Genomic DNA, 26,568 nt, shown 5'->3' with positions numbered 1-26,568 from the left:
CAGTGTTTCTATGCTAGGGAAGAAACAATAAAGCAGTTCCTGTTTCTGATTGCTATCAAGGATTCATTCATTTACATAGATACATTTAGGTTTATACATTTACAGGTTAGTGATTAAATACAATTGATTGTGCTTGCTCGGCTATTTCAGAGAGCAACTAAAAATCAACCACATTTTAGTCCTTCCACAAACATCAGTAGGCCACACTTCTGGCCAAGCAATAGGAAATGTTGTTAAACTAAGAAGCAGCCCCTTTGTAACAACAATTAGGTTTGATTTTAAATGAAGAACCCCTCCTAACTGCCGATCACCCTCTGCAAGTTCCCCTCCAAGTCACTCACCACCCTGACCTGAAAATATATCGCCTTTCCTTCACTTTCACTGGATCAAAATCCTGAAATTCCTTCTCTAAGGTCATTTTGGGTCTACCTACAGCACATGGATTGCAGGGATTCAAGAAGTTAGCTTACCAACGTTCAAGGCAATGAGAGATTGCAACACCCATATATCACAAGTGATTAAATTATTTAAAAGTCAATTTGTTAAAGGTAGTAAATACGAGCTTTACCAGCAGCACCAACTTCATATGAATGTTCATACTGGTTTATCAATAACATGTTTCTCTGCAATGGGGGGTGCAAATGCAAGCAGCATGACCGTTAAAAGGTTAATTTGGATATCCCAAGGATAGGGAGGTACATCTTTGTCTTGCAGGTACAATGTAAAAAATTTACATTGCCATCGTCGACTATACAGAAGTAAATTTACATTGCCATCTCCTACCATTCAGAAGCAATAAGAACATTGCAGTTGGAATTCTGACCACACCCTGGAGATTCAGAGAGATGTACAGCATGGAAACAGACCCTTTGATCCAACCCGTCCATGCCAACCAGATATCCCAAGCCAATCTAGTCCCACCTGCCGGCACCTGGGCCATAACCCTCCAAACCCTTCCTATTCATATACCCATCCAGATGCCTTTAAGATGTTGCAATTGTACTAACCTCCACCACTTCCTGTGGTAGCTCATTCCATTCAAGTACCACCCTCTGAGTGAAGAAGTTCCCCATTAAGTCTCTTTTATATTTTTCCCCTTTCACCCTAAACCGATGCCCTCTAGTTTTGGACTCCCCGATCCCAGGGAAAAGATTTTGTCTATTTAACCTATCTATGCCCCTCATGATTTTATAAACCTCTTAAATCCAGAACCTGATCAGGTGTACCCTAGAACGCGATGGGAAGCTAGGGAAGTAATTTCTGCGCCCCTTGCAGAGATATTTGTATCATCGATAGTCACAGGTGAGTTACCGGAAGACTGGAGGTTGGCTAACATGGTGCCACTATTTAAGAAAGATTGTAAGGACAAGCCAGGGAACTACAGACCGGTGAGCCTGACTTTGGTGTTAGAGTTGTTGGAGGGAATCTTGAGGGACAGGATGTACATATATTTGGAAAGGCAAGGACTGATTAGGGATAGTCAACATGGCTTTGTGCATGGGATATCATGTCTCTCAAACTTGATTGGGTTTTTTGAAGAAGTAACAAAGAGGACTGATGAGGTCAGAACGGTGGACATGATTTATATGGACTCAGTAAGGCGTTTGACAAGGTTCCTCATGGGAGACTGGTTAGCAAGGTTAGATCTCATGAAATACAGTGAGAACTAGTTATTCGGATACAGAACTGGCTCAAAGGTAGAAGACAGAGGGTGGTGGTGGAGGCCTGTGACCAGTGGAGTGTCACAAGGATCAGTGCTGGGTCCACTATTTTTTGTCATTTATATAAATGATTTGGATGTGAACATCGATAGTATAATTAGTAAGTTTGCAGATGATGCCAAAATTGGAGGTGTAGTGGACAGCGAAGAAGGTTACCTCAGATTACAACGGGATCTTGATCAGATGGGCCAATGGGCTGAAGAGTGGCAGATGGAGTTTAATTTAGATAAATGCGAGGTGCTGCATTTTGGGAAAGCAAATCTTAGCAGGATTTATATACATAATGGTAAGGTCCTAGGAAGTGCTGCTAAACAAAGAGACCTTGGAGTGCAAGTTCATAGTTCCTTGAACGTAGAGTCACAGGTAGATAGGATAATGAGGAAGGTGATTAGTATGCTTTTCTTTATTGGTCAGAGTGTTGAGTACAGGAGTTGGGAGGTCTTGTTGTGGCTGTACAGGACATTGGTTAGGCCACTTTTGCAATATTGAGGGCAATTCTGGTCTCCTTCCTATCAGAAGGATGTTGTGAAACTTGATAGGGTTCAGAAAAGATTTACAAGGATGTTGACAAGGTTGGAGGAATTGAGCTATAGGAAGGGGCTGAATAGGCTAGGGCTATTTTTAAAAAACGACTTGCAACAGATCTGGCCATTAAGGGATGATTTACATTACATTGTTTCTGAAAATGATGTGATCACTACATTGTGTCTGGCATGGGGATTGTCTTGTGAGTGTTACTAACTAATGTGAAACTCTTGTACCATAAAAAGGAAGGACTGTTTATTTTATTCAGACAGCTTCTCTTGGCACACTTTGCAATCATTGCGGAGTGTCAAGTGATCCTCCACAGCTTGTACTTGCTTAATAAATTTTGGCTGTTCACAGAAGTTGGCGTATTGCAGTTGCATCAAGTGTGTAAGAATCCCAAGAAAAATAATTCAAGTGTCATTTTATTCCTTCAGTTGGATCTGATTAATCTTTTGCTCCAGGTCTGCTGCAGTGTCCCAATGAAGCTAATGCAAGTTCAAGAAACAGAATCTCAGCATTCAAACAGGAAATTTGCAGCCTTCCAGAGTCAAAGGTCTACAGCACAGAAAGGTTCTTCAATCAAGTTCAATAATTACAGATCATTACCACTTGCTCCATTACTTTAAGCAGAACTATTGGTGATGAATCTGCTATTCCTGTTTGCAGTTCCTGTTGGTCTATATTTTCTTATTCTATTACTGTGTCATTTGCCTGGCGCCATCAACCCTTTTGTAACTCAATCTTCCCTGATTTCCAGCCAATCACAATGACAGAGTTCCCTTTGTTTCTCCAATCCCCTATCATCCCCTCCTCTTAAACCTGCTACATTTCTAATTTATTCCAAGTTTGATGCAGGATCAATGATCAGAAACATGACAGATGCAAAACTGCATATGATGGAAAGCATTTGTGAAGCGATAAGTGTTGACATTTTAGCTTTTCAATGAACCCATATTGATGTTTTATATTAGGCCTGAAACAGGAACTTTGTGATCCTCACCACAGATTCTGCCTGACCTGCTGAAATGCAGTATTTTATGATTTTACTTGAGAGTGTATTAACAGTTGGCTGCACAACATCTCACAACATGCAAGCACAGTAACATGCTGGGATGGCTGAACATTTTTGAATCGTCACACTCTCTGCTACGAAGACAGTGTGAAGCAATTAAATGATTCTCAAGCTAGTTAACAGTCTGTCAGGTCAATGTATGATGTTTCTTCCAAGGCTGTAATCCTCCTATAAGCTATATATCACTGCAAAGCAGGAGGGTTTTAAACCACAACTGCAACAGAAGAGCCCACTCACCAGGCACATGTGTCTCGCTGCACATTAGCTCAAAATTCCTAGCTGGAAATCAAATCTCCATTCACATAGACTGTCTGGTGCGAGAACCTGAATCAGAAGTCAAATTGTAACTATCAAGCCAAAGGTGGGCTCCAGTTCCATTCATGAAGATCATTTTTTCAATGACAGATCAGAAATGGCCTGTGTTTTAGTTACTTTATGAAACCAGTGAATGGCAATGGTGTGGAAATGGTGCGGTGAAAATCAAAATGAGTCTAGTAGAGTAAAAGTGCCTTTCAAGGGGTGGGGCAGTAGTGTCTTTAATCTAGATTAGTACAAACATGGCAAAACAAGCATTAGCTCTCACAGATGAGTAATAATAGGCTTTGGCAAAGGAAGGGCCACAATTATCTGTTCAGACTTGAAAATATGCCAGCGAAATTAAAACATAAAAGCCTGAGAATGTAGCACTGTTGTCTGGCATTCCTAAAGCGAGTGGTGTAATTTATTCATTAAATGAATCCAGCTGGCACTCAGCCAATATACCACCTCTTTTCAATATGTGCCATCTCCTTCAGCTGTACTTACAAAACTATTAGGACACATTTTCACAAACTTGTCAATTTTATTTCATTTCAGGAACCTGCATGTTGGGTTTGCAAGCAAGTAGTTTGTTAATATTTTTGCAGTTGATTTACTGTTGCTAGATTAACTGGTACACATTCTTAAAAAAAAACTGTAACATTACTGTAAGGTATTCTAGCTTCTTACTGAAGCTATGAAGCTTTAACAAAATCCCAGAGTCTGAAAGTCTGAATGCAAAGTGACACCAAACCACGTTTTCCAGAGTGTCATTTTGCTTTGTTCTGGATGATGCTAGGTCATAACTCTTTCTTAATCATAACAATTTAAATATCGGTATAAGTACTCTAAAGCTCTTTTGGAGACCAATCTAAACTGTATATCCTTCGCAAGTACATTGTTTGAACTTCAACACAGCACAAGCTTGTCGCAGCAAGAAGCCAAACTTCACTTCCTAGATGTTTTCTAATCAACCTGTTCAGAGATGTTGGTACATGCCTATGGAGCAGGTGAGACTTGAACCCAGACTTCCTAGCTTAGGAGGTAAGCTTCACTTTCTACATTTAAGTTGTCTTCTTGCTCAGCTAAAGACATCAGTTTTTAATGGACAGTTGGTCTCTTGGACAATATCCTTCAGGAAAGGCAGAAATTCAGATTGAAGGTGACTTTTGCTCCTTACAAGTAACCTCTGCTGCTAAACATTTACGTAAAAAATGAATAGAACTTATATTTATGCCACACCTAATCACTGGGTAATTTTCAACTGTTCCATATGAAATCTAATTGAATGAAGATTGAAGAGGTTCTACAATTTGTGGATAATCATTAGAATCAGGTTAGGGTCCAAGTAATCCCTCAAAGACCTCTAAACTGCAACATGTGCATGTTTCTTATCAAAGTTAACTACCATAAAAGTCTATGTGTCCAGTTACAATGATATCTGCCTTTGGTAATCCTGTCACTAGCACCAGCGAAAGGACACAATTGAAAAGTTACAGCTTTGTCATAAATCAGAATTTATAACAGAAATATAAAAGGCAATGTTTCATCTGACAGACCATTTTTCATATCAATAAGACTATTTAGCACATACTTTAAAAGTGCATTACATATTTGCACAATTCAAATTGTAAGATTTGCAACATGTATAACAGGAAAAGTTTATAAGCTATATGAAAGAAGTGCTAGACTGCAGTATAATATCCTGTAAAGCACTGCTCTATGTTTTTTTCAACTGGAATCTCTCCATAAATCAGCAAAGAAAATCTGCTCTTGCAGGGTGTAGTATTTAGAAGATCTGAGTAATAAGCAGCACAATTTATTCTCCACATGTAGCATCATTGTAAAATAACACAGCACGAGGCACCAGCCCATTCACAGAGTAGAAGAGAATCCCTACAGATTCAGTCCAGCAAGTCCACACTGACCTTCTGAAGAGTATCCCATGCAGACCCATTCCAGTTCCCTATTACTCCACATTTACCCCTGACTAATGCACATAACCTACACATCCCTGAACACTACAGACAATCTAACCTGCAGATCTTTGGATTGTGGGAGGAAACTAGAGCACCCAGAGAAAACCCACACATACACAGGGAGAACGTGCAAACTCCACACGGACAGTTGCCCGAGACTAGATTCGAACCTGGATCACTAGCAATGTGAGGCAGCAGTGCTACCACAACGAGTGGTAGTAAGAAATATCCCTATGCCCTCTCTTCTGAAGATCCTGATTCTCATAGATTACAGAACCAGTGATGGCTTCCTTCAGGTACATAACCAAAACCTAAACAGCACGTTACTGGACCAAAGTATATCATCTTTCTAAGCCTGTGCTGTCCTCAACTTGATTTCCTCATACATGTATTTACTTGTAGGAATCACTGGTCAGTGATCAGAAGCAGGAACATATTCAAATGAAGAACAAGCTGCAAATAGATAACTCACGACACAGCAGAACTGAACATGAGCCTACATATCAAAACCAAAATGGCAGCAGAGCAGAAATGTGCAGGGGGCAACTTAAGATCTTTACTTTATTTCTGAACTATATTGGTATGGAGTAACTGTCGACAGATTTCCTACACATTTGGTTTCAAAGGTAAATTCATCATAAGCAAATATCAGAAAAATACAGAAGCACTCTTCACGTCCACCAGACCTCCCAAAACAGTTCACAGCTAATGAACTATTTTGAAAAGGTAGTCACTGATGTAGGAAAAGCAATAGCCATTTGCACACAGATAACTTCCACAAATAGCAATGAAATAAATTAGTAGATAATCAGTTTACAGCAGTGCTGGCTATCAAATAAATGTTGGCCAGGACATCGCACAGATTCACAAGTAGTAGTCTGGAATCTTTACATGAATCTGAACATGCAGAACGTGCCTCCAGTTTAAAGTCTAAACTAAAAGAAAGTGCCACTGATGAAGCAGCACTGCTGGAGTAACGTAACACACTATACTGTCAAGCTTAACTGTACTTAAGTTTTCAGAAACATGCGGGACAACCACCACTGAACTAAATAGAGTTGCCACCAACAGAATTCTTCAAGCTTAGAATTTGTCAACTTGCACTTAAACAGCACCCTTAACATGGTTAAATACCTCAAGGAATTTTACAAGAGCATTATCAATTGGGTTTGGATCCATGTCAGTAAGGAGACATCATGACAGCTGACCAACAGTTTGATCAAGAAGGTAAATTTTAGTGAGCTTTTAAAAGGAAGAGAATGCGGCACTCCCTCAGCACTGACCCTCCAACAGTTGCTGGACCTTAGACCTACGTAGCTTAAAATAGATCTGCCTAAGGTGGAAAAATAAAAATCAGGGTGCACAAGAGACCAGAAATGGGGACATGCAGAGATCTTGGAAAGCTATAGGCTCAGAGAGGGATGACACTTCAGGGGGCTTTGTAAACTAGTTATGGGAAACCACCAAACTAGGTGCAAATGTAGCTCAGTATGCACAGAGTAATGAGTGAATGGGACTTGTTGTATAAAGTTCATCATGTTCATCATGTAAGCTTGATGCTGAAATAGGCATTGCAAAACTATCCTGCCTGATAGAAGATCCCCTGATTAAAAGTTGTATATCATGAAAGGAATTGTGTCCACCACTTTTAGCCTTCAGCAATGCCAAGTCGACCTCAAATTAATCTGAAAGGGGAACATGCCTCAAACTTTGAACAACAGGTAAAGCTAGCAGATACTGCTCCTATACAATAAAGCTACCAGTGGTTTTCTCCACCAACAGGTTCAAGCCAAAAAGATGTTTTGCCTCACATACAAATGAGGAATATGATACGGGAGTTCCAGTGAGACCAGTTTTGTGAGTTGTATGCCCTAATGACTGATAAACAGTATCAAACAACATGTTCCATTCATCATTAGCAGTGAGCAACTGGCCCCTCATGCTCAACTAGCCCATGTGTGCAACCCTCAGAAAAATACATCCACCATTATGAGATGGGATTCTGCTACAGGAAATAATTTATTAAATAATCTGGACTGTACTAAGAGTCTAGTGCTAAGAAAACCAATTTAAGATCATGAACCAGACCTGCAGTGTGATGACACATTTGCATGTACTAAAAGCTACGCATATAAATGATCTGCACCCTGTTTTATGAGGATAAAAGGAAACTATACATAAAAAGGGGTCATGGATACACCCAAATTTTGCTGCATCCTCACCTTGGTCAATCAGAATCTACTTGCCTGAACTGAGAATTAATACCCGAAACATCAATTCTCCTGCTCCTTGGATGCTACCTGACCTTTCCAGCAACACATTTTCAGCTCTGAGAATTAAGATTGACAGCTAACTATCTTTGGTGACCCTTCCCCCTGCCAATTCTGACCCAACCAATCAGCAGCAGCTTCTCATTCTATTTAAATCGATGTTCTGATAAGTACAAGGCAAAAAAAAGCTTTAACTGATAGTCTTCTCTCAGCAATGTTAAAGTTCTGGCTTGCTATGAATTAATAGTGGGGATGTTTGGACTAGTTTAAGTGTACAGTGATGGGTGTTTGGTCAGAAGAATAGGTGAGTTTATAGGTAAAGAATGCATGAATAAGGGTTTCAACTGATGAATTAAGGTGGTGCTGATCTTGCAGTCATGTGAGAAATCTGATTAGTTAGCAATTGTTCATCTTGCATATGTTTATGCATAAATTCTACAGCAGGCCTAAATTTAAGATGGATCTGAACTCTGCTTACCTGTTGCTAAATCTGAATGCAATCAGTGTTGACTTCAAACTTTGTTAATCCTGCTGTAGTTGTTGCAAAAGGTATGTTTTACAGAAAACTGGACGGAAATAGCAGAAATGTATGGCTGTGATTTGGAATCCTCCTAGGTGAGGAGCAGAATTATTGCTTTTACAAATTGGAAAATCTGAAAGAAGCCTGAAGCACTAAGTCCTTTACGTGAAATCTAAAGAGAGAATTAATCAACCAAAAGGACAAACCAAGTCCTCTCCCATCTCTTTATTGTGTTCTTTCCCAACAGCCTCCTTTCCTCTGTTTGTTCAATTTTATTTTTTAAAGCCAATACTACTGACTCTGCTTTCATTACTTTTGCAGCCAATTCATTCCAGCTCACCATCACCACCTAAAGAGCTACTAGAATGAGCAAAAATGCTGGCCCATCCAACAATGCCCACACCCTTCAAGTGAATAAAGACAAACAGGGAGGACTTGAGGTGGGGGAAAAACAAAGTAAGGTAATCAGAGGGTTAGATAGGTGGACAGTAAGAGTCTTTTTTTTTCCTTGAATGGTGATGGCTAGCATGAGGGATGTAGCTTCAAATTGAAGGGTGATCTCTATAGGACAAATTTACTCAGTAGTGGAATGTACTGCCTTCAACAGTAGTAGATTTGCCAACTCCAAAGGGTATTTCAATGGTCATTGGATCAGCATATGGATAAGCATGGAACAATGTAGGTTAAATAGGCTTCAGATTGTTGCATCGACCAAAACCATAAAGGCCCGAAGGGCCTGTACTGCACTGTGTTGTTCTAAGTAACTGTTTGTGCTCTTTCTCTCTTCCAACCTGAAATGACAACTGTTTATCACTCCACAGATACTGCCTAATCTGTTCAGTATGCCCAGCATTTTTGCTTTTTACTTTAGACTTGCAGTAACTTGTTTTCTCTAATTTCAATTTTATGCAATGTACAAGCAATGCACTCCTTCTAATCATGTTGTGAGATCTTTGGTGCCCTTCTGAGGGCATACGCAGGCTACTGTTGAAATCCCAGCTGAAAGATACCACCTCAAGCAGTGGAACAATCTCTCAATACTGCAGTGTATCAGCTGCAATTTTGTGCTCGGGTTTTACGTAAATGATTTGGATGGGAGCAAAAGAGGTATAGTTAATAAGTTTGCAGATTACACCAAAATTGGAGGTGTAGTGGACAGCAAAGAAGCTCACCTCCAGATTACAACAGGATCTTGATCAGATGGGCCAATGGGCTGAGAAGTGGCAGATGGCATTCAATTTAGATAAATGAGGTGCAGCAGTTTGGGAAAGCAAATCTTAGCAGGACTTGGGCATCTTAATGGTAAGGTCCAAGGGAGTGTTGCTGAACAAAGACCTTGGAGTGCAGGTTCATAACTCCTTGAAAGTAAAGTCACAGGTAGATAGGACAGTGAAGGAGGTGTTTGGTTTGTATTCCTCTTATTGGTCAGAGTATTGAGTACAGGAGTTGGGAGGTCATGTTGCGGCTGTACAGGACATTGGTTAGGCCACTGCTGGAACACTGTGCAATTCTGGTCTCCTTGCTATCAGAAAGATGTTCTGAAACTTGAAAGGGTTCAGAAAAGACTTGCAAGGATGTTGCCAGGGTTGGAGGGAGAAGTTGAATAGGTTGAGGTTGCTTTCCCCTGGAGCATTGGGAGGCTGAGGGGTGATCTTAGAGGTTTATAAAAATAGAGGGATATGGATGGGATAAATAAAAAAGGGCTTTTCCCTAGTCTAGAACTAGAGGGCAGAGGTTTAGGGTGAAAGGGGAAAGATCTAACAGGCAACTTTTTCATGCAGAAGGTGGTATATGTATGGAATGAGCAGCCAAAGGAAGTGGTGGAGGCTAGTACAATTGCAACATTTTAAGAGGCATTTGGATGGGTATATAAATAGGAAGCATTTGGAGGGATATGGGCCAGGTGCTGGTAGGTGAGACTAGATTGGGTTAAGATATCTCATCAGCATAGATGAGTTGGACCGAAGGGTCTGTTTCCGTAATGTACATCTGACTCTATTGAGTAGACTTGAACCTAAAATCATCTGACACAAAGACTAGTGTGCGTGATCCCATTGGGAATTTTAAGAATGGAGGAGAAAGTGAATACTGCAGATGCTGGCGAGTCAGTGGAGTGTGATGCTGGAGAAGCAGAGCAAGTCAGGGAGCATCCAAATAGCAGGAGAATCAATATTTAGGGCATAAGCCCTTCCACAGGCATGTGGAGGGGGGCGGTGGGGGGGGGGGGATGAGATTAGTTGGGGGTGGGGAAGGCAGTTATCACCTTCCCACCTATCTTCCCCATCTCCAATTTATCTCTTATTCCATTCCACCTTCCCGATGAAGGGCATCTGCCCTAAACAGCAACCCTCCTGCCCCTCGGATGCAGCCTGACTTGCTGCGCTTCTCCAGCACCACACCTTTTTGAATCTTAAGAATGGACTAGCAATAGTGAAGAACTGGAGAAAATAATCAAGTGAGAATAATGTGTTCAAATGTGATGGTATTTCCATGACACTGCTACATCTTACAGCAGGACACAGATGGGAAGTGCATCTCATTGAAATCTTGCTTATTCAGGTTACACAGTCCCCTTTCCAGTTCAATCTTGGGCTTTATCCTCATTTCTTTACTACTTTTTGTCGGTGTCATGATCGAACAGTGACAGTGTATAAAACACAACTTCAAGATACAGTTGCAAGCAACAGAAGGACAATCTGTGTTCTTTGTACACAGTGAAATAACACTATAACCAATGAAACTTGGTCTCACAAGTAGGATCAGCAATTAGTCTGATCACTGATTAGGCTTCACAGGCAACAGTAGTGGTGGCAACAGCATTTTATTAAATATTCTGAACAATTCTTATACTGTTGACTATCACTTGCAGGAAAAAAGTGCACTGCCCTGGACCCCATACCTTAAAAGGAGTTGCCACAAATAACTTTCTTCTGAATGAATGTTATAAAGTAGGCCACACTTCTGCTAATAACATTTTAACTAAGACCGTTCAGAATCACTAATTTCAATGTAAGGTACATTGCTAAGTTAATAGCAGCCCAGATGGCAAAAGTAACCACTACTGCACTGGATCAGAATCATTCACGCCAGTAATGAGTGCTTCCCTCTTGACCTATTATTTGTACCACTCCCTGGCTACTTAATCATAGCTGACAATCCAAGTTCCAAACAATAATGTCAACATCAGGAAGAAAATATATAAACTGCAAGAGGGAAATATTCAAATCTAATATTTAGGTGTTAAAGTGAGAATTTTCACTTTTATGTTTGCTCTCGAGAAATAGGCATCACTGGCTAAGCTTGCATTTATCATCCATTCCTACTTACTGAGAGGGCAATTCAGAATCCAACATGTTGCCTTGGGCTGGTGTCACAAATAGGCAGATAGCCTTCCTTAAAAGGCATTAATGAACCAGACAGGTTTATTTTTGTTGCCAATCAACAGTGGTTGAATGGTCACCATTAGGCCACTTCCCTCTTTCAGATTTTACTGAATTTTAGAATTATTGAATCTACTGTAGTAGGTTTCATTAACCACAATTCTTTAAAATGGCTGAGAATCATGCACACAAAATGAATGCATGCTCCTCTTGCAAGCTGTAAGAATTGATGAAATTGCTATTCAATAGTTATGCACACCTCCTTTACCCCTTCACAAAAGCATTCTTGAGAAAAATATCCTATCCACTGACAAGCTAAGCTTGCGGCTCTCATTTTCACACTGGCAACTTTTCAGGACATGAGTTGATCTGGCAAGAGGGGAGAAACCAGTGGCATTAGTGTGGTTTGGGACCATGGGTGATCCCAGGAGGAGAACAGGGGTATTGTAAAAGTTAGGGTGCCTGAGAGGGTGAGAATCCCTGGTGAATTTCTGTGGATGGTGAATGGGGAAGCTAAGAGGACTCCATTCAACCACTCCTGATTATCAGAGTGAACCAATTGGGTTTTTGATGTCCTTTAGAGAAATAAATCTGCTGTCCATATGTGGTTTGGCCTACAGGTCCATAGTGATATTGTTGACTCTCAACTGGTCTCTGAACAATTAGGGATGGGTAATAAATACAGGCCTGGCCAGTGATGCCCACGTCTCAAAGGAGATGGAGGACCCAGTAATTTGGAGGGAGGTGAGAGATTCTCCAGGGGAACAGAATTGAGGAAATGAGGAAGCTGGGATGTAGTGGAGACCTAGATAGGAGGGGGAGTCAAGATGATCCTGTGCTGACAGGATAGGGCATTCCAAACCAAGACGCTGGGACGAGGGTGTCATCAATAGAATGGGGTTCTGAAATGAGGAGGCTGGGGTGAGGCCTCAGGGATGTTCCAGGATGAGGTAGCTGCCCCTGGGTTCAGTTATATCCAGAATGCAGGTAAGAAGATTGAGTATGGATTGATGCACAGAAATGGGGAGGGTATAGAATAAAATGGCGTCTGGGAGAAAAGGGTCCTACGTGAAAGGAGGTCCCTAAGAGTAGGTATAGTCCATTGTTCTAGGGGCTCCAGGATGAGTCAAATAGTACCCCAAACAGACTCTTTGGTCCAACTCACCTATGCCGACCAGATGTCCCAATCTGACCTAGTCCCATTTGACCCATTTCCCTCTAAACACTTCCCATTAATATACACAACCCAATGCCTTTTTTAAATGTTGTAATTGTAACTGCTTCCACCACTTCCTCTGCAGCTTGTTCCATACATGCATCACCCTCTGCACAGAAAAAGTTGTCCCTTGGGTCCTTTATAAATCTCTCCCCTCCTTAAAAGAACGTCCTCTAGTTTCCCATGTCAGGAAAAAGACCTTTGCTATTTACCCTTTCCACACTCTTCATGATTTTATAAACCTCTACAAGATCACCCCTCAACGTCCGACACTCCAGGGGAAAAAAAACCCAGTCTATTCAGCTTCTTCATATAGCTCAAGCCATCTAACTTCAGCAATGTCCTTGTAATCTTTTCTGAGCCCTTTCAAGTTTAACAACATCCTTCCCATAAAAGATTGACCAAAACTATATGCAGTACCCTAAAGTGGCCTCACCAATATCCTGTCCACTTGCAATATGACATTCCAACTCCTTTACTCAATGTTCTGCCTAATTTAGGCAAGTGTGCCCAATGCCACCAACATCACCCTGTCAACCTGCAACTCCACTTTCAAGGATTAAGGAGGCATCTCCAGGTAGAGGTGTTATCTGGGATGGGGAAGGTGGGTTGTCCCCAGCTTGAGGGAGGTGGGGGGGCATTGGATGATGGGGATTTGGGGTAAGGTGTGAGGTTCAGGATAGGGAAATGCATTTCCAGAATGAGATGGTTGTCCCTTGTGTGTGGGGGAATCCCAGGAAGAGGGTAGTGTTCTCTCATCCATTCCATGTGAGGAATTTCCAGGATGAGGGGGAACCCTAAGACCAGGGGGAGGAGGTTGTCCTGGGATATGATGGGTGTCTGCTGTACGATGGACTACCAGGAATGAGAGGGGCAGTCCTTGGATTAGAGAAATGAGGTGGTCCGAGGATGAAGAGGGAGGGTTCCTGGGAGTGGACCCAGGAGTGGGGAGCAGTGTGATCTTTGTTTCGAGGAATTGGGGAGAGATGGTGTGGGTGCATCCTCCAGGGAAGATGATTGGGGGGGCGGGGTTGAGGGAAGTGATCCCAGGATGACCGAGGCTGAGACATTGTCCTGAGATGGATGATGGGCATTAGTGGTTGTGGGAGGATAATGATTGTTTGGTGGTGGTTGGGGATTGGTGGTCCTGGGATGATGATGATGATGGTGGGGAAGGCAGTGGTGGTCCTGCGACGAAGATGATGGGCATGGGGGAGGAGCTGGTCCTGTGAGGGAAAGGAAGGGGAGGGGGTGGTCCTGCAATGATTATGGTAAAGGGGGAAAGGATGATGACGGTGGGGAAAAGAGGTGGGTGGTTCAGGCCTAATGAAGGGGTGGGGGAAATCTTGTGGGTGGGAGAAGGGGGTACTCATGGAATGAGGATGATGGGTTAGGGGACAAGGTGGTCCTGGGATGGAGATAATGGTCAAGGGAGAGGGGGTGAAGGGGGTGGTGTCGGAAAATGATGAGGAGGTCAGGGTGGTCTGGGTCGATGACGATGGAGAGGGCGGTGGTCTGGGACGATGGTGATGGTGGGGGGGGGGGTTGGTCTGGGACGATGGTGATGGTGGGGGGGGGGGTTGGTCTGGGACGATGGTGATGGTGGGGGGGTGGTGGTCTGGGACGATGGTGATGGTGGGGGGGGGTGGTGGTCTGGGACGATGGTGATGGTGGGGGGGGGTGGTGGTCTGGGACGATGGTGATGGTGGGGGGGGGGTGGTGGTCTGGGACGATGGTGATGGTGGGGGGGGGTGGTGGTCTGGGACGATGGTGATGGTGGGGGGGGGTGGTGGTCTGGGACGATGGTGATGGTGGGGGGGGGTGGTGGTCTGGGACGATGGTGATGGTGGGGGGGGGTGGTGGTCTGGGACGATGGTGATGGTGGGGGGGGTGGTGGTCTGGGACGATGGTGATGGTGGGGAGGTGTGGTCTGGGACGATGGTGATGGTGGGGGGGGTGGTGGTCTGGGACGATGGTGATGGTGGGGGGGGTGGTGGTCTGGGACGATGGTGATGGTGGGGGGATGTTTTGGGCTGATGGTGGCGGGGGTGGTCTGGGACGATGGTGATGGTGGGGGGGGGTGGTGGTCTGGGACGATGGTGATGGTGGGGGGGTGGTGGTCTGGGACGATGGTGATGGTGGGGGGGGTGGTGGTCTGGGACGATGGTGATGGTGGGGGGATGTTTTGGGCTGATGGTGGCGGGGGTGGTCTGGGACGATGGTGATGGTGGGGAGGTGTGGTCTGGGACAATGGTGATGGTGGGGAGGTGGGTTGGTCTGGGACAATGGGGATGGGGGGGTGGTGGTCTGGGACGATGGTGATGATGGGGGGGTTAGTCTGGGATGATGGGGATTGTCTCGGATGATGATAATGTCAATGGGGCGGGGGGGTGGTCTGGGACGATGGTGGGGAGGGGGATGGTTGGTCTGGGACGTTGATGATGGGGGGGTGGTCTGGGACGATGACGATGGAGAGGGGGGTGGTCTGGGACGATGACGATGGAGAGGGGGGTGGTCTGGGACGATGACGATGGAGAGGGGGGTGGTCTGGGACGAGGACGATGGGGATCGGGGTGGTCTGGGACGAGGACGATGGGGAGGGGCGGTGGTCTGGGACGATGACGGTGGTGGGGGGGTTGGTCTGGGACGATGACAGTGGGGAGGGTGGGGTTGGTCTGGGATGATGGAAATGGTCTGGGATGATGGGGATGTCAATGGGGAGGGGGGGTGGTCTGGGACGATGGTGGGGAGGGGGGGTGGTCTGGGACGATGGTGAAGATGGCGGGTTTGGTCTGGGACGATGACGATGGGGAGGGGGGTGGTCTGGGACGATAGTGATGATGGTGGGGTGGTCTGGGACGATGGTGGTGATGGGGTGGGGTGGTCTGGTACGATGGTGATGGTGGGGAGGTGTGTTGTCTGGGACGATGGTGATGGTGGGGAGGTGGGTGGTGTGGGACGATGGTGATGATAGGGGGGGTTAGTCTGGGATGATGATAATGTCAATGGGGAGGGGGGTGGTCTGGGACGATGGTGGGGAGGGGGGTGGTTGGTCAGGGACGGTGATGATGGGGGGGATGGTCTGGGACGATGACGATGGGGATCGGGGTGGACTGGGATGATGACGGTGGGGGGGGTTGGTCTGGGACGATGACGGTGGGGAGGGTGGGGTTAGTCTGGGATGATGGGGTTGGTCTGGGATGATGGGGATGTCAATGGGGAGGGGGGTGGTCTGGGACGATGGTGGGGAGGGGCGGGTGGTCTGGGACGATGGTGATGATGGGGGCTTTGGTCTGGGATGGTGATGATGGGGGGTGGTCTGGTCATGATGGGGATGGTCTGGGACGATGACGATGGGGAGGGGGGTGGTCTGAGACGATAGTGGTGATGGTGGGGTGGTCTGGAACGATGGTGGTGATGGGGGGATGGTCTGGGTCGAGGACGGTGGGGAGGGGGGTGTTGGTGGGGGACGAGGATGATGGTGGTGATGGGGGGGTGGTCTGGGACAATGGTGGGGAGGGGTGGGTTGGTGTGGGACGAGGACGGTGGGGCGGGGTGGGTTGGTGTGGGACGAGGACGGTGGGGAGGGGTGGGTTGGTGTGGGACGAGGACGGTGGGGAGGGGTGGGTTGGTGTGGGACGAGGACGGTGGGGAGGGGGAGGGGGAGGTTGGTGTGGGACGAGGACGGTGAGGAGGGGGGTGTTGGTCTGGGACGAGGACGGTGGGGGGGGGGTTGTTGTGGGACGAGGACGGTGGGGAGGGGTGGGTTGGTCTGGGACGAGGACGGTGGGGAGGGGTGGGTTGGTCTGGGACGAAGATGGTGGGGAGGGGTGTGTTGGTCTGGGACGATGATGGTGATGGGGGGGTGGTCTGGGACGAGGACAAGGATGGTGGGGAGGGGAGGTTGGTGTGGGAGGAGGACGGTGGGGAGGGCAGGGGTTGGTGTGGGACGAGGACGGTGGGGAGGGGTGGGTTGCTGTGGGATGAGGACAATGGTGGTGATGGGGGGAGTGGTCTGGGACGAGGATGATGGTGGTGATGGGGGGGTGGTCTGGGACGAGGACGATGGTGGTGCTGGGGGGGTGGTCTGGGACGAGGACGATGGTGGTGATGGGGGGGTGGTCTGGGACGAGGACGATGGTGGTGCTGGGGGGGGTGGTCTGGGACGAGGACGATGGTGGTGATGGGGGGGTGGTCTGGGACGAGGACGATGGTGGTGATGGGGGGGTGGTCTGGGACGATGATGGGGAGGGGGTGGTCTGGGACGATGGTGTTGATGGGGGGGTGTTCTGAGATGATGATGTCAATGGGGAGGGGGGATGATCGGGGATGATGGTGATGATGGGGGGGGTGGTGTGGGATGATGGTGATGGGGGGGTGGTCTGGGATGATGATGTCAATGGGGATGGGGGTGCGGTCTGGGATGGTGGTGATGGGGGGTGGTCTGGGATTATGGTAATGGGCGGGTGGTCTGGGATGATGGGGATGGTCTGGGACGATGATGATGGCGAGGTGGGGGGTTGGTGTGGGACGAGGACGGTGGGGAGGGGGGATTGGTGTGGGACGAGGATGGTGGGGAGGGGGAGGTTGATGTGGGACGAGGACGGTGGGGGGGGGGGGTTGGTGTGAGACGAGGACGATGGTGGTGATGGGGGGGTGGTCTGGGACGAGGACGATGTTGGTGATGGGGTGTGGTCTGGGACAATGGTGGTGATGGGGGGGTGGTCTGGGACGAGGACGATAGTGGTTATGGTCTGGGACGAGGACGATGGTGGTGATGTGGGGGGTGGTCTGGGACGAGGACGATGGTGGTGATGGGGGGGGTGGTCTGGGACGAGAACGATGGTGGTGATGGGGGGGTGGTCTGGGATGATGGTGGTGATGGGGGGGTGGTCTGGGACGATGGTAGTGATTGGGGCGGGTGGTCTGGAACGATGGAGGTGATGGGGGGGGTGGTCTGGGACGATGGTGGTGATGGGGGGGTGGTGTGTGACGATGGTGGTGATGGCGGGGTGGTCTGGGACGATGATGGGGATGGGGGTGGTCTGGGACAATAGTGTTGATGAGGGGGTGTTCTGGGATGATATGTCAATGGGGAGGGGGGGTGATCGGGGATGATGGTGATGATGGGGAGGTGGTCTGGGATGATGATGTCAATAGGGAGGGGGGTGCGGTCTGGGATGGTGGTGATGGGAGGGGTAGTCTGGGATGATGATTGGGACGGGGTGTGGTCTGGGATGATGGGGATGGTCTGGGACGATGACGATGGAGAGGGAGGTGGTCTGGGACGAGGACGATGGGGAGTGGGGGTGGTCTGGGACGATAACGGTGGGGGATGGGGTTGGTCTGGGACGATGACGGTGGGGAGGGTGGGGTTGGTCTGGGATGATGGGAATGGTCTGGGATGATGGGGATGTCAATGGGGAGGGGGGTGGTCTGGGACGATTGTGATGATGGGGGGTTTGGTGTGGGATGGTGATGATGGGGGGTGGTCTGGGATGATGGGGATGGTCTGGGACGATGACGATGGGGAGGGGGGTGGTCTGGGACGATAGTGGTGATGGTGGGGTGGTCTGGGACGATGGTGGTGATGGGGTGGAGTGGTCTGGGACGATGATGGTGATGGGGGGGGGGTTTGTGAGGGACGAGGACGGTGGGGAGGGGGAGGGGGAGGGAGAGGGGGGGTTGGTCTGGGACGATGGTGGTGATGGGGGGGTGGTCTGGGACGAGGACAAGGATGGTGGGGAGGGGCGGGTTGGTGTGGGACGAGGACGGTGGGGAGGGGTGGGTTGGTGTGGGACGAGGACAATGGTGGTGATGGGGGGGTGGTCTGGGACGATGGTGGTGATCTGGGAATATGGTGGTGATTTGTGGGGTGGGTGGTCTGGGACGAGGACGATGGTGGGGGGGGGTTGGTCTGGGACGAGGACGGTGGGGAGGGGGGTTTGGTCTGAGACCAGGACGGTGGGGAGGGGGGGGGTTGGTCTGGGACCAGGACGGTGGGGAGGGGGGGGGTTGGTCTGGGACCAGGACGGTGGGGAGGGGGAGGTTGGTCTGGGACGAGGACGGTGGGGAGGGGGAGGTGGTGTGGCACGAGGACGTTGGGGGTGTTGGTGTGAGACGAGGACGATGCTGGTGATGGGGGGGCGAGTGGTCTGGGACGATGGTACTGATTCGGGGGGGGGGGGGGGAGTGGTCTGGGACGATGGCGGTGATGGGGGGGTGGTCTGGGACGATGGTGGTGATTTGGGGAGGGTGGTCTGGGACGATGTGGTCGGGAACGATGGTGGTGATGGGGGGGGGGGGGGTTGGTGTGGGACAAGGACGGTGGGGTGGGTTGGTGTGGGACGAGGACGGTGGGGAGGGGGAGGGGGAGGGGGGGGTTCGTGTGGGACGAGGACGGTGGGGAAGGGACGAGGACGGTGGGGAGTGGGGGGGGATTGGTGTGGGACAAGGACGGTGGGGAGGGGGGGGGTTGGTTTGGGACGAGGACGGTGGGGAGCGGGAGGTTAGTCTGGGACGAGGACAGTGGGGAGGGGGGAGTTGGTCTGGGACGAGGACGGTGGGGAGGGGGGGGTTGGTCTGGGACGAGGACGATGGTGGTGATGGGGGGGCGGTCTGGGACGATGGTGGTGATTTGGGGAGGGTGGTCTGGGACGCTGACGATGGTGGTGATGGGGTGGGGTGGTCTGAGACGATGTGGTCTGGGACGATGGTGGTGATGGCGTGGGGTGGTGATGGGGCGGGTTGGTGTGGGACGAGGACGGTGGGGGGGATTGGTGTGGGACGAGGGCGGTGGGGAGGGGGAGGGGGGGTTCGTGTGGGACGAGGACGGTGGGGAAGGGACGAGGACGGTGGGGAGGGAAATGGGGGGGTTGGTCTGGGACGAGGACGGTGGGGAGGGGGAGGTTGGTCTGGGACGAGGACGGTGGGGAGGGGGGGGTTGGTCTGGGACGAGGACGGTGGGGAGGGGAGGGGTTGGTCTGGTACGAGGACGATGGTGGTGATGGGGGGGTGGTCTGGGACGAGGACGATGGTGGTGATGGGGGGGTGTTCTGGGACGAGGAGGATGTTGGTGATGGGGGGGTGGTCTGGGACAATGGTGGTGATGGGGGGGGGGTGATCTGGGACGAGGACGATAGTGGTGATGGTCTGGGACGAGGACGATAGTGGTGATGGTCTGGGACGAGGACGATGGTGGTGATGGGGGGGTTGGTCTGGGACGAGGACGATGGTGGTGATGGGGGGGGTGGTCTGGGACGATGGTGGTGATGGGAGGGTGGTCTGGGACGATGGTGGTGATGGGAGGGTGGTCTGGGACGATGATGGGGAGGGGGGTGGTCTGGGACGATGATGGGGAGGGGGGGGTGTTCTGGGATGATGATGTCAATGGGGAGGGGGGTGATCGGGGATGATGGTGATGATGGGGAGGTGGTCTGGGATGATGGTGATGGGGGGGTGGTCTGGGATGATGATGTCAATGGGGAGGGGTGTGTGGTCTGGGATGGTGGTGATGGGAGGGGTGGTCTGGGATGATGATGGGGAGGGGGGGTGGTCTGGGATAATGGTGATGGGGTGGTGGTCTGGGATTATGGTAATGGACGGGTGGTCTGGGATGATGGGGATGGTCTGGGACGATGACGATGGGGAGGGGGGTGGTTGGTGTGGGACGAGGACGGTGGGGAGGGGGGTGTTGGTGTGGGACAAGGACGGTGGGGAGGGGGAGGTTGGTGTGGGACGAGGACGGTGGGGAGGGGGGGGGGTTGGTGTGGGACGAGGACGATGGTGGTGATGGGGGGGTGGTCTGGGACGAGGACGATGTTGGTGATGGGGTGTGGTCTGGGACAATGCTGGTGATGGGGGGGTGGTCTGGGACGAGGACGATAGTGGTTATGGTCTGGGACGAGGACGATGGTGGTGATGGGGGGGGTGGTCTGGGACGAGGACGATGGTGGTGATGGGGTGGGTGGTCTGGGACGATGGTGGTGATGGGGGGGTGGTCTGGGAAGATGGTGGTGATGGGGGGGTGGTCTGGGACAATGGTGGTGATTGGGGGGGTGGTCTGGGACGATGGTGGTGATTGGGGGGGTGGTCTGGGACGATGGTGGTGATTGGGAGGGTGGTCTGGGACGATGGTGGTGATTGGGAGGGTGGTCTGGGACGATGGTGGTGATGGGGGTGGTCTGGGACGATGGTGGTGATGGTGGGGTGGTCTGTGACGATGATGGGGAGGGGGGTGGTCTGGGACGATGGTGTTGATGAGGGGTTGTTCTGGGATGATGATGTCAAAGGGGAGGGGGGTGATCGGGGATGATGGTGATGGGGGGGTGGTCTGGGATGATGATGGGGAGGTGGGGTGGTCTGGGATAATGGTGATGGGGGGGTGGTCTGGGATTATGGTAATGGGCGGGTGGTCTGGGATGATGGGGATGGTCTGGGACGATGACGATGGGGAGGGGGGGTTGGTGTGGGATGAGGACGGTGGGGAGGGGGGGGTTGGTGTGGGACGAGGACGGTGGGGAGGGGGGGTTGGTGTGGGACGAGGACGATGGTGGTGATGGGGGGTGTGGTCTGGGAAGATGGTGGTGATGGGGGGGTGGTCTGGGAAGATGGTGATGGGAGGGTGGTCTGGGATGATGGGAATGGGGGGGTGGTCTGGGATGATGATGTCAATGGGGAGGGGGGTAATCGGGGATGATGATGCTAATGGGGTGGTCTGGGATGATGACGATGATGATGAGGGGGGTGCTCTGGGATGATGATGATGAGGGGGGTGCTCTGGGATGATGACGACGATGATGAGGGGGGTGCTCTGGGATGATGACGACGATGATGAGGGGGGTGCTCTGGGATGATGATGATGATGATGATGATGAGGGGGGTGCTCTGGGATGATGATGATGATGATGAAGGGGGTGCTCTGGGATGATGATGATGATGATGATGATGATGATGAGGGGGGTGCTCTGGGATGGTGATGATGATGGGGGTGCTCTGGGATGATGATGATGAAGGGGGTGCTCTGGGATGATGATGATGAAGGGGGTGCTCTGGGATGATGATGATGATGATGATGATGATGAGGGGGGTGCTCTGGGATGGTGATGATGATGATGAAGGGGGTGCTCTGGGATGGTGATGATGATGGGGGTGCTCTGGGATGATGATGATGAAGGGGGTGCTCTGGGATGGTGATGATGAAGGGGGTGCTCTGGGATGATGATGATGATGATGATGAAGGGGGTTGCTCTGGGATGATGATGATGATGATGAAGGGGGTGCTCTGGGATGATGATGATGAAGGGGGTGCTCTGGGATGATGATGATGATGATGATGATGAAGGGGGTGCTCTGGGATGATGATGATGATGATGAAGGGGGTGCTCTGGGATGATGATGATGAAGGGGGTGCTCTGGGATGATGATGATGATGATGATGAAGGGGGTTGCTCTGGGATGATGATGATGATGATGAAGGGGGTGCTCTGGGATGATGATGATGAAGGGGGTGCTCTGGGATGATGATGATGATGATGATGATGAAGGGGGTGCTCTGGGATGATGATGATGAAGGGGGTGCTCTGGGATGATGATGATGATGATGATGATGAGGGGGGTGCTCTGGGATGGTGATGATGAAGGGGGTGCTCTGGGATGGTGATGATGATGATGATGATGAGGGGGTTGCTCTGGGATGATGATGATGATGATGATGATGAGGGGGGTGCTCTGGGATGGTGATGATGAAGGGGGTGCTCTGGGATGGTGATGATGATGATGATGATGAGGGGGTTGCTCTGGGATGATGATGATGATGATGATGATGAAGGGGGTGCTCTGGGATGATGATGATGGTGATGATGAAGGGGGTGCTCTGGGATGATGACGATGAAGGGGGTGCTCTGGGATGATGATGATGGTGATGATGAGGGGGGTGCTCTGGGATGATGATGATGATGATGATGAGGGGGGTGCTCTGGGATGATGATGATGAAGGGGGTGCTCTGGGATGGTGATGATGAAGGGGGTGCTCTGGGATGGTGATGATGATGAGGGGGGTGCTCTGGGATGATGATGATGATGATATTGAGGGGGGTATTCTGGAATGATGATGATGAGGGGGTTGCTCTGGGATGGTGATGATGAAGGGGGTGCTCTGGGATGATGATGATGATGAAGGGGGGTGCTCTGGGATGATGATGATGAGGGGGTTGCTCTGGGATGGTGATGATGAAGGGGGTGCTCTGGGATGATGATGATGATGATGATGAAGGGGGTGCTCTGGGATGATGATGATGATGATGAAGGGGGTGCTCTGGGATGATGATGAGGGGGCTGCTCTGGGATGATGATGATGAAGGGGGTTGCTCTGGGATGATGATGATGATGAAGGGGGGTGCTCTGGGATGATGTTGATGAGGGGGTTGCTCTGGGATGGTGATGATGAAGGGGGTGCTCTGGGATGATGATGATGATGATGATGAAGGGGGTGCTCTGGGATGATGATGATGATGATGAAGGGGGTGCTCTGGGATGGTGATGATGATGATGATGATGAGGGGGTTGCTCTGGGATGATGATGATGATGATGATGAAGGGGGTGCTCTGGGATGATGATGATGATGATGATGAGGGGGTTGCTCTGGGATGATGATGATGATGATGATGAAGGGGGTGCTCTGGGATGATGATGATGATGATGATGAAGGGGGTGCTCTGGGATGATGATGATGATGATGATGAGGGGGTTGCTCTGGGATGATGATGATGATGATGAGGGGGTGCTCTGGGATGATGATGATGATGATGATGAGGGGGTTGCTCTGGGATGATGATGATGATGATGATGATGAAGGGGGTGCTCTGGGATGATGATGATGATGAAGGGGGTGCTCTGGGATGATGATGATGATGATGATGAAGGGGGTGCTCTGGGATGATGATGATGATGATGATGATGATGAAGGGGGGTGCTCTGGGATGATGATGATGATGATGATGATGATGATGAGGGGGGTGCTCTGGGATGATGATGATGATGATGAAGGGGGGTGCTCTGGGATGATGATGATGATGATGATGATGATGAAGGGGGTGCTCTGGGATGGTGATGATGATGATGAGGGGGTGCTCTGGGATGATGATGATGATGATGAAGGGGGTGCTCTGGGATGATGATGATGAAGGGGGTGCTCTGGGATGATGATGATGAAGGGGGTGCTCTGGGATGATGATGATGATGATGATGATGAGGGGGGTGCTCTGGGATGATGATGATGATGAAGGGGTTGCTCTGGGATGATGATGATGATGATGATGAAGGGGGTGCTCTGGGATGATGATGATGATGATGAAGGGGGTGCTCTGGGATGATGATGATAATGAGGGGGTTGCTCTGGGATGATGATGATGATGATGATGAAGGGGGTGCTCTGGGATGATGATGATGATGATGATGATGAGGGGGTTGCTCTGGGATGATGATGATGATGATGATGAAGGGGGTGCTCTGGGATGATGATGATGATGATGAAGGGGGTGCTCTGGGATGGTGATGATGATGATGAGGGGGTTGCTCTGGGATGGTGATGATGATGATGATGATGATGAAGGGGGTGCTCTGGGAAGATGATGATGATGAAGGGGTTGCTCTGGGATGATGATGATGATGAAGGGGTTGCTCTGGGATGATGATGATGATGATGATGATGATGATGATGAAGGGGGTGCTCTGGGATGATGATGATGATGATGATGATGATGATGATGAAGGGGGTGCTCTGGGATGATGATGATGATGATGATGATGAGGGGGTTGCTCTGGGATGATGATGATGATGATGATGAGGGGGTTGCTCTGGGATGATGATGATGATGATGAGGGGGTGCTCTGGGATGATGATGATGATGATGATGAGGGGGTTGCTCTGGGATGATGATGATGATGATGATGATGATGAAGGGGGTGCTCTGGGATGATGATGATGATGAAGGGGGTGCTCTGGGATGATGATGATGATGATGATGAAGGGGGTGCTCTGGGATGATGATGATGATGATGATGATGATGAAGGGGGGTGCTCTGGGATGATGATGATGATGATGATGATGATGATGAGGGGGGTGCTCTGGGATGATGATGATGAAGGGGGGTGCTCTGGGATGATGATGATGATGATGATGATGAGGGGGGTGCTCTGGGATGATGATGATGATGATGATGATGATGAAGGGGGTGCTCTGGGATGGTGATGATGATGATGAGGGGGTGCTCTGGGATGATGATGATGATGATGAAGGGGGTGCTCTGGGATGATGATGATGAAGGGGGTGCTCTGGGATGATGATGATGAAGGGGGTGCTCTGGGATGATGATGATGAAGGGGGTGCTCTGGGATGATGATGATGATGAAGGGGTTGCTCTGGGATGATGATGATGATGATGATGAAGGGGGTGCTCTGGGATGATGATGATGATGATGAAGGGGGTGCTCTGGGATGATGATGATAATGAGGGGGTTGCTCTGGGATGATGATGATGATGATGATGAAGGGGGTGCTCTGGGATGATGATGATGAGGGGGTTGCTCTGGGATGATGATGATGATGATGATGAAGGGGGTGCTCTGGGATGATGATGATGATGATGAAGGGGGTGCTCTGGGATGGTGATGATGATGATGAGGGGGTTGCTCTGGGATGGTGATGATGATGATGATGATGATGAAGGGGTTGCTCTGGGATGATGATGATGATGAAGGGGTTGCTCTGGGATGATGATGATGATGAAGGGGTTGCTCTGGGATGATGATGATGATGATGATGATGATGAAGGGGGTGCTCTGGGATGATGATGATGATGATGATGATGAGGGGGTTGCTCTGGGATGATGATGATGATGATGATGAAGGGGGTGCTCTGGGATGATGATGATGATGATGATGATGAAGGGGATGCTCTGGGATGGTGATGATGATGATGAGGGGGTTGCTCTGGGATGGTGATGATGATGATGATGATGATGAAGGGGGTGCTCTGGGATGATGATGATGATGATGATGATGAGGGGGTTGCTCTGGGATGATGATGATGATGATGATGATGAAGGGGGTGCTCTGGGATGATGATGATGATGATGATGATGAAGGGGTTGCTCTGGGATGATGATGATGATGATGATGATGAAGGGGGTGCTCTGGGATGATGATGATGATGATGATGATGATGAAGGGGGTTGCTCTGGGATGATGATGATGATGAAGGGGTTGCTCTGGGATGATGATGATGATGATGGTGGGGAGTTGGTGGTGGGGGGGGTGATGGTGGTGGTGGGGGGGGTGGTGGGGGTTGAGGGGCGTGCTCCTGATCCTGGTGTAAGAGCTCTCCTCTCCCTTTGCGGCGGCGGCGCGCTCAGTTCACCCCGTGGCCCACACCCCCATCCCCGGCCCCGGCCCCGGCCCCTCACCGCAGCGTGGGCCCGATACAGGCCGAGTCCGTGCTCTCGATCTCCCGCAGGATCCGCTCGTGCTCCGACGCCGTCTCCAAACTTTCCGCCTCCGCCATTTTGCTGACTTTATGTTGACG

General features: G+C 49.8%; 1 protein-coding gene across 1 annotated transcript in view; it reads right to left on the bottom strand.

Annotated features, from left to right (window-relative positions):
- LOC140481543 (exocyst complex component 6B) overlaps positions 1-26,568 on the bottom strand; it is a 664,346-nt gene extending 637,778 nt beyond the window's left edge. The window contains exon 1 of the mRNA XM_072577911.1: positions 26,450-26,568. Coding sequence (XP_072434012.1) covers positions 26,450-26,547 — 98 coding nt within the window. The 5' untranslated portion in view covers positions 26,548-26,568. The remainder of the gene's footprint in view (positions 1-26,449) is intronic.

This window comes from Chiloscyllium punctatum, chromosome 1, assembly GCF_047496795.1.
Source record: "Chiloscyllium punctatum isolate Juve2018m chromosome 1, sChiPun1.3, whole genome shotgun sequence".
In the NCBI taxonomy this organism is placed as follows: domain Eukaryota; kingdom Metazoa; phylum Chordata; class Chondrichthyes; order Orectolobiformes; family Hemiscylliidae; genus Chiloscyllium; species Chiloscyllium punctatum.
This window is presented reverse-complemented; position numbering and strand designations above follow the sequence as displayed.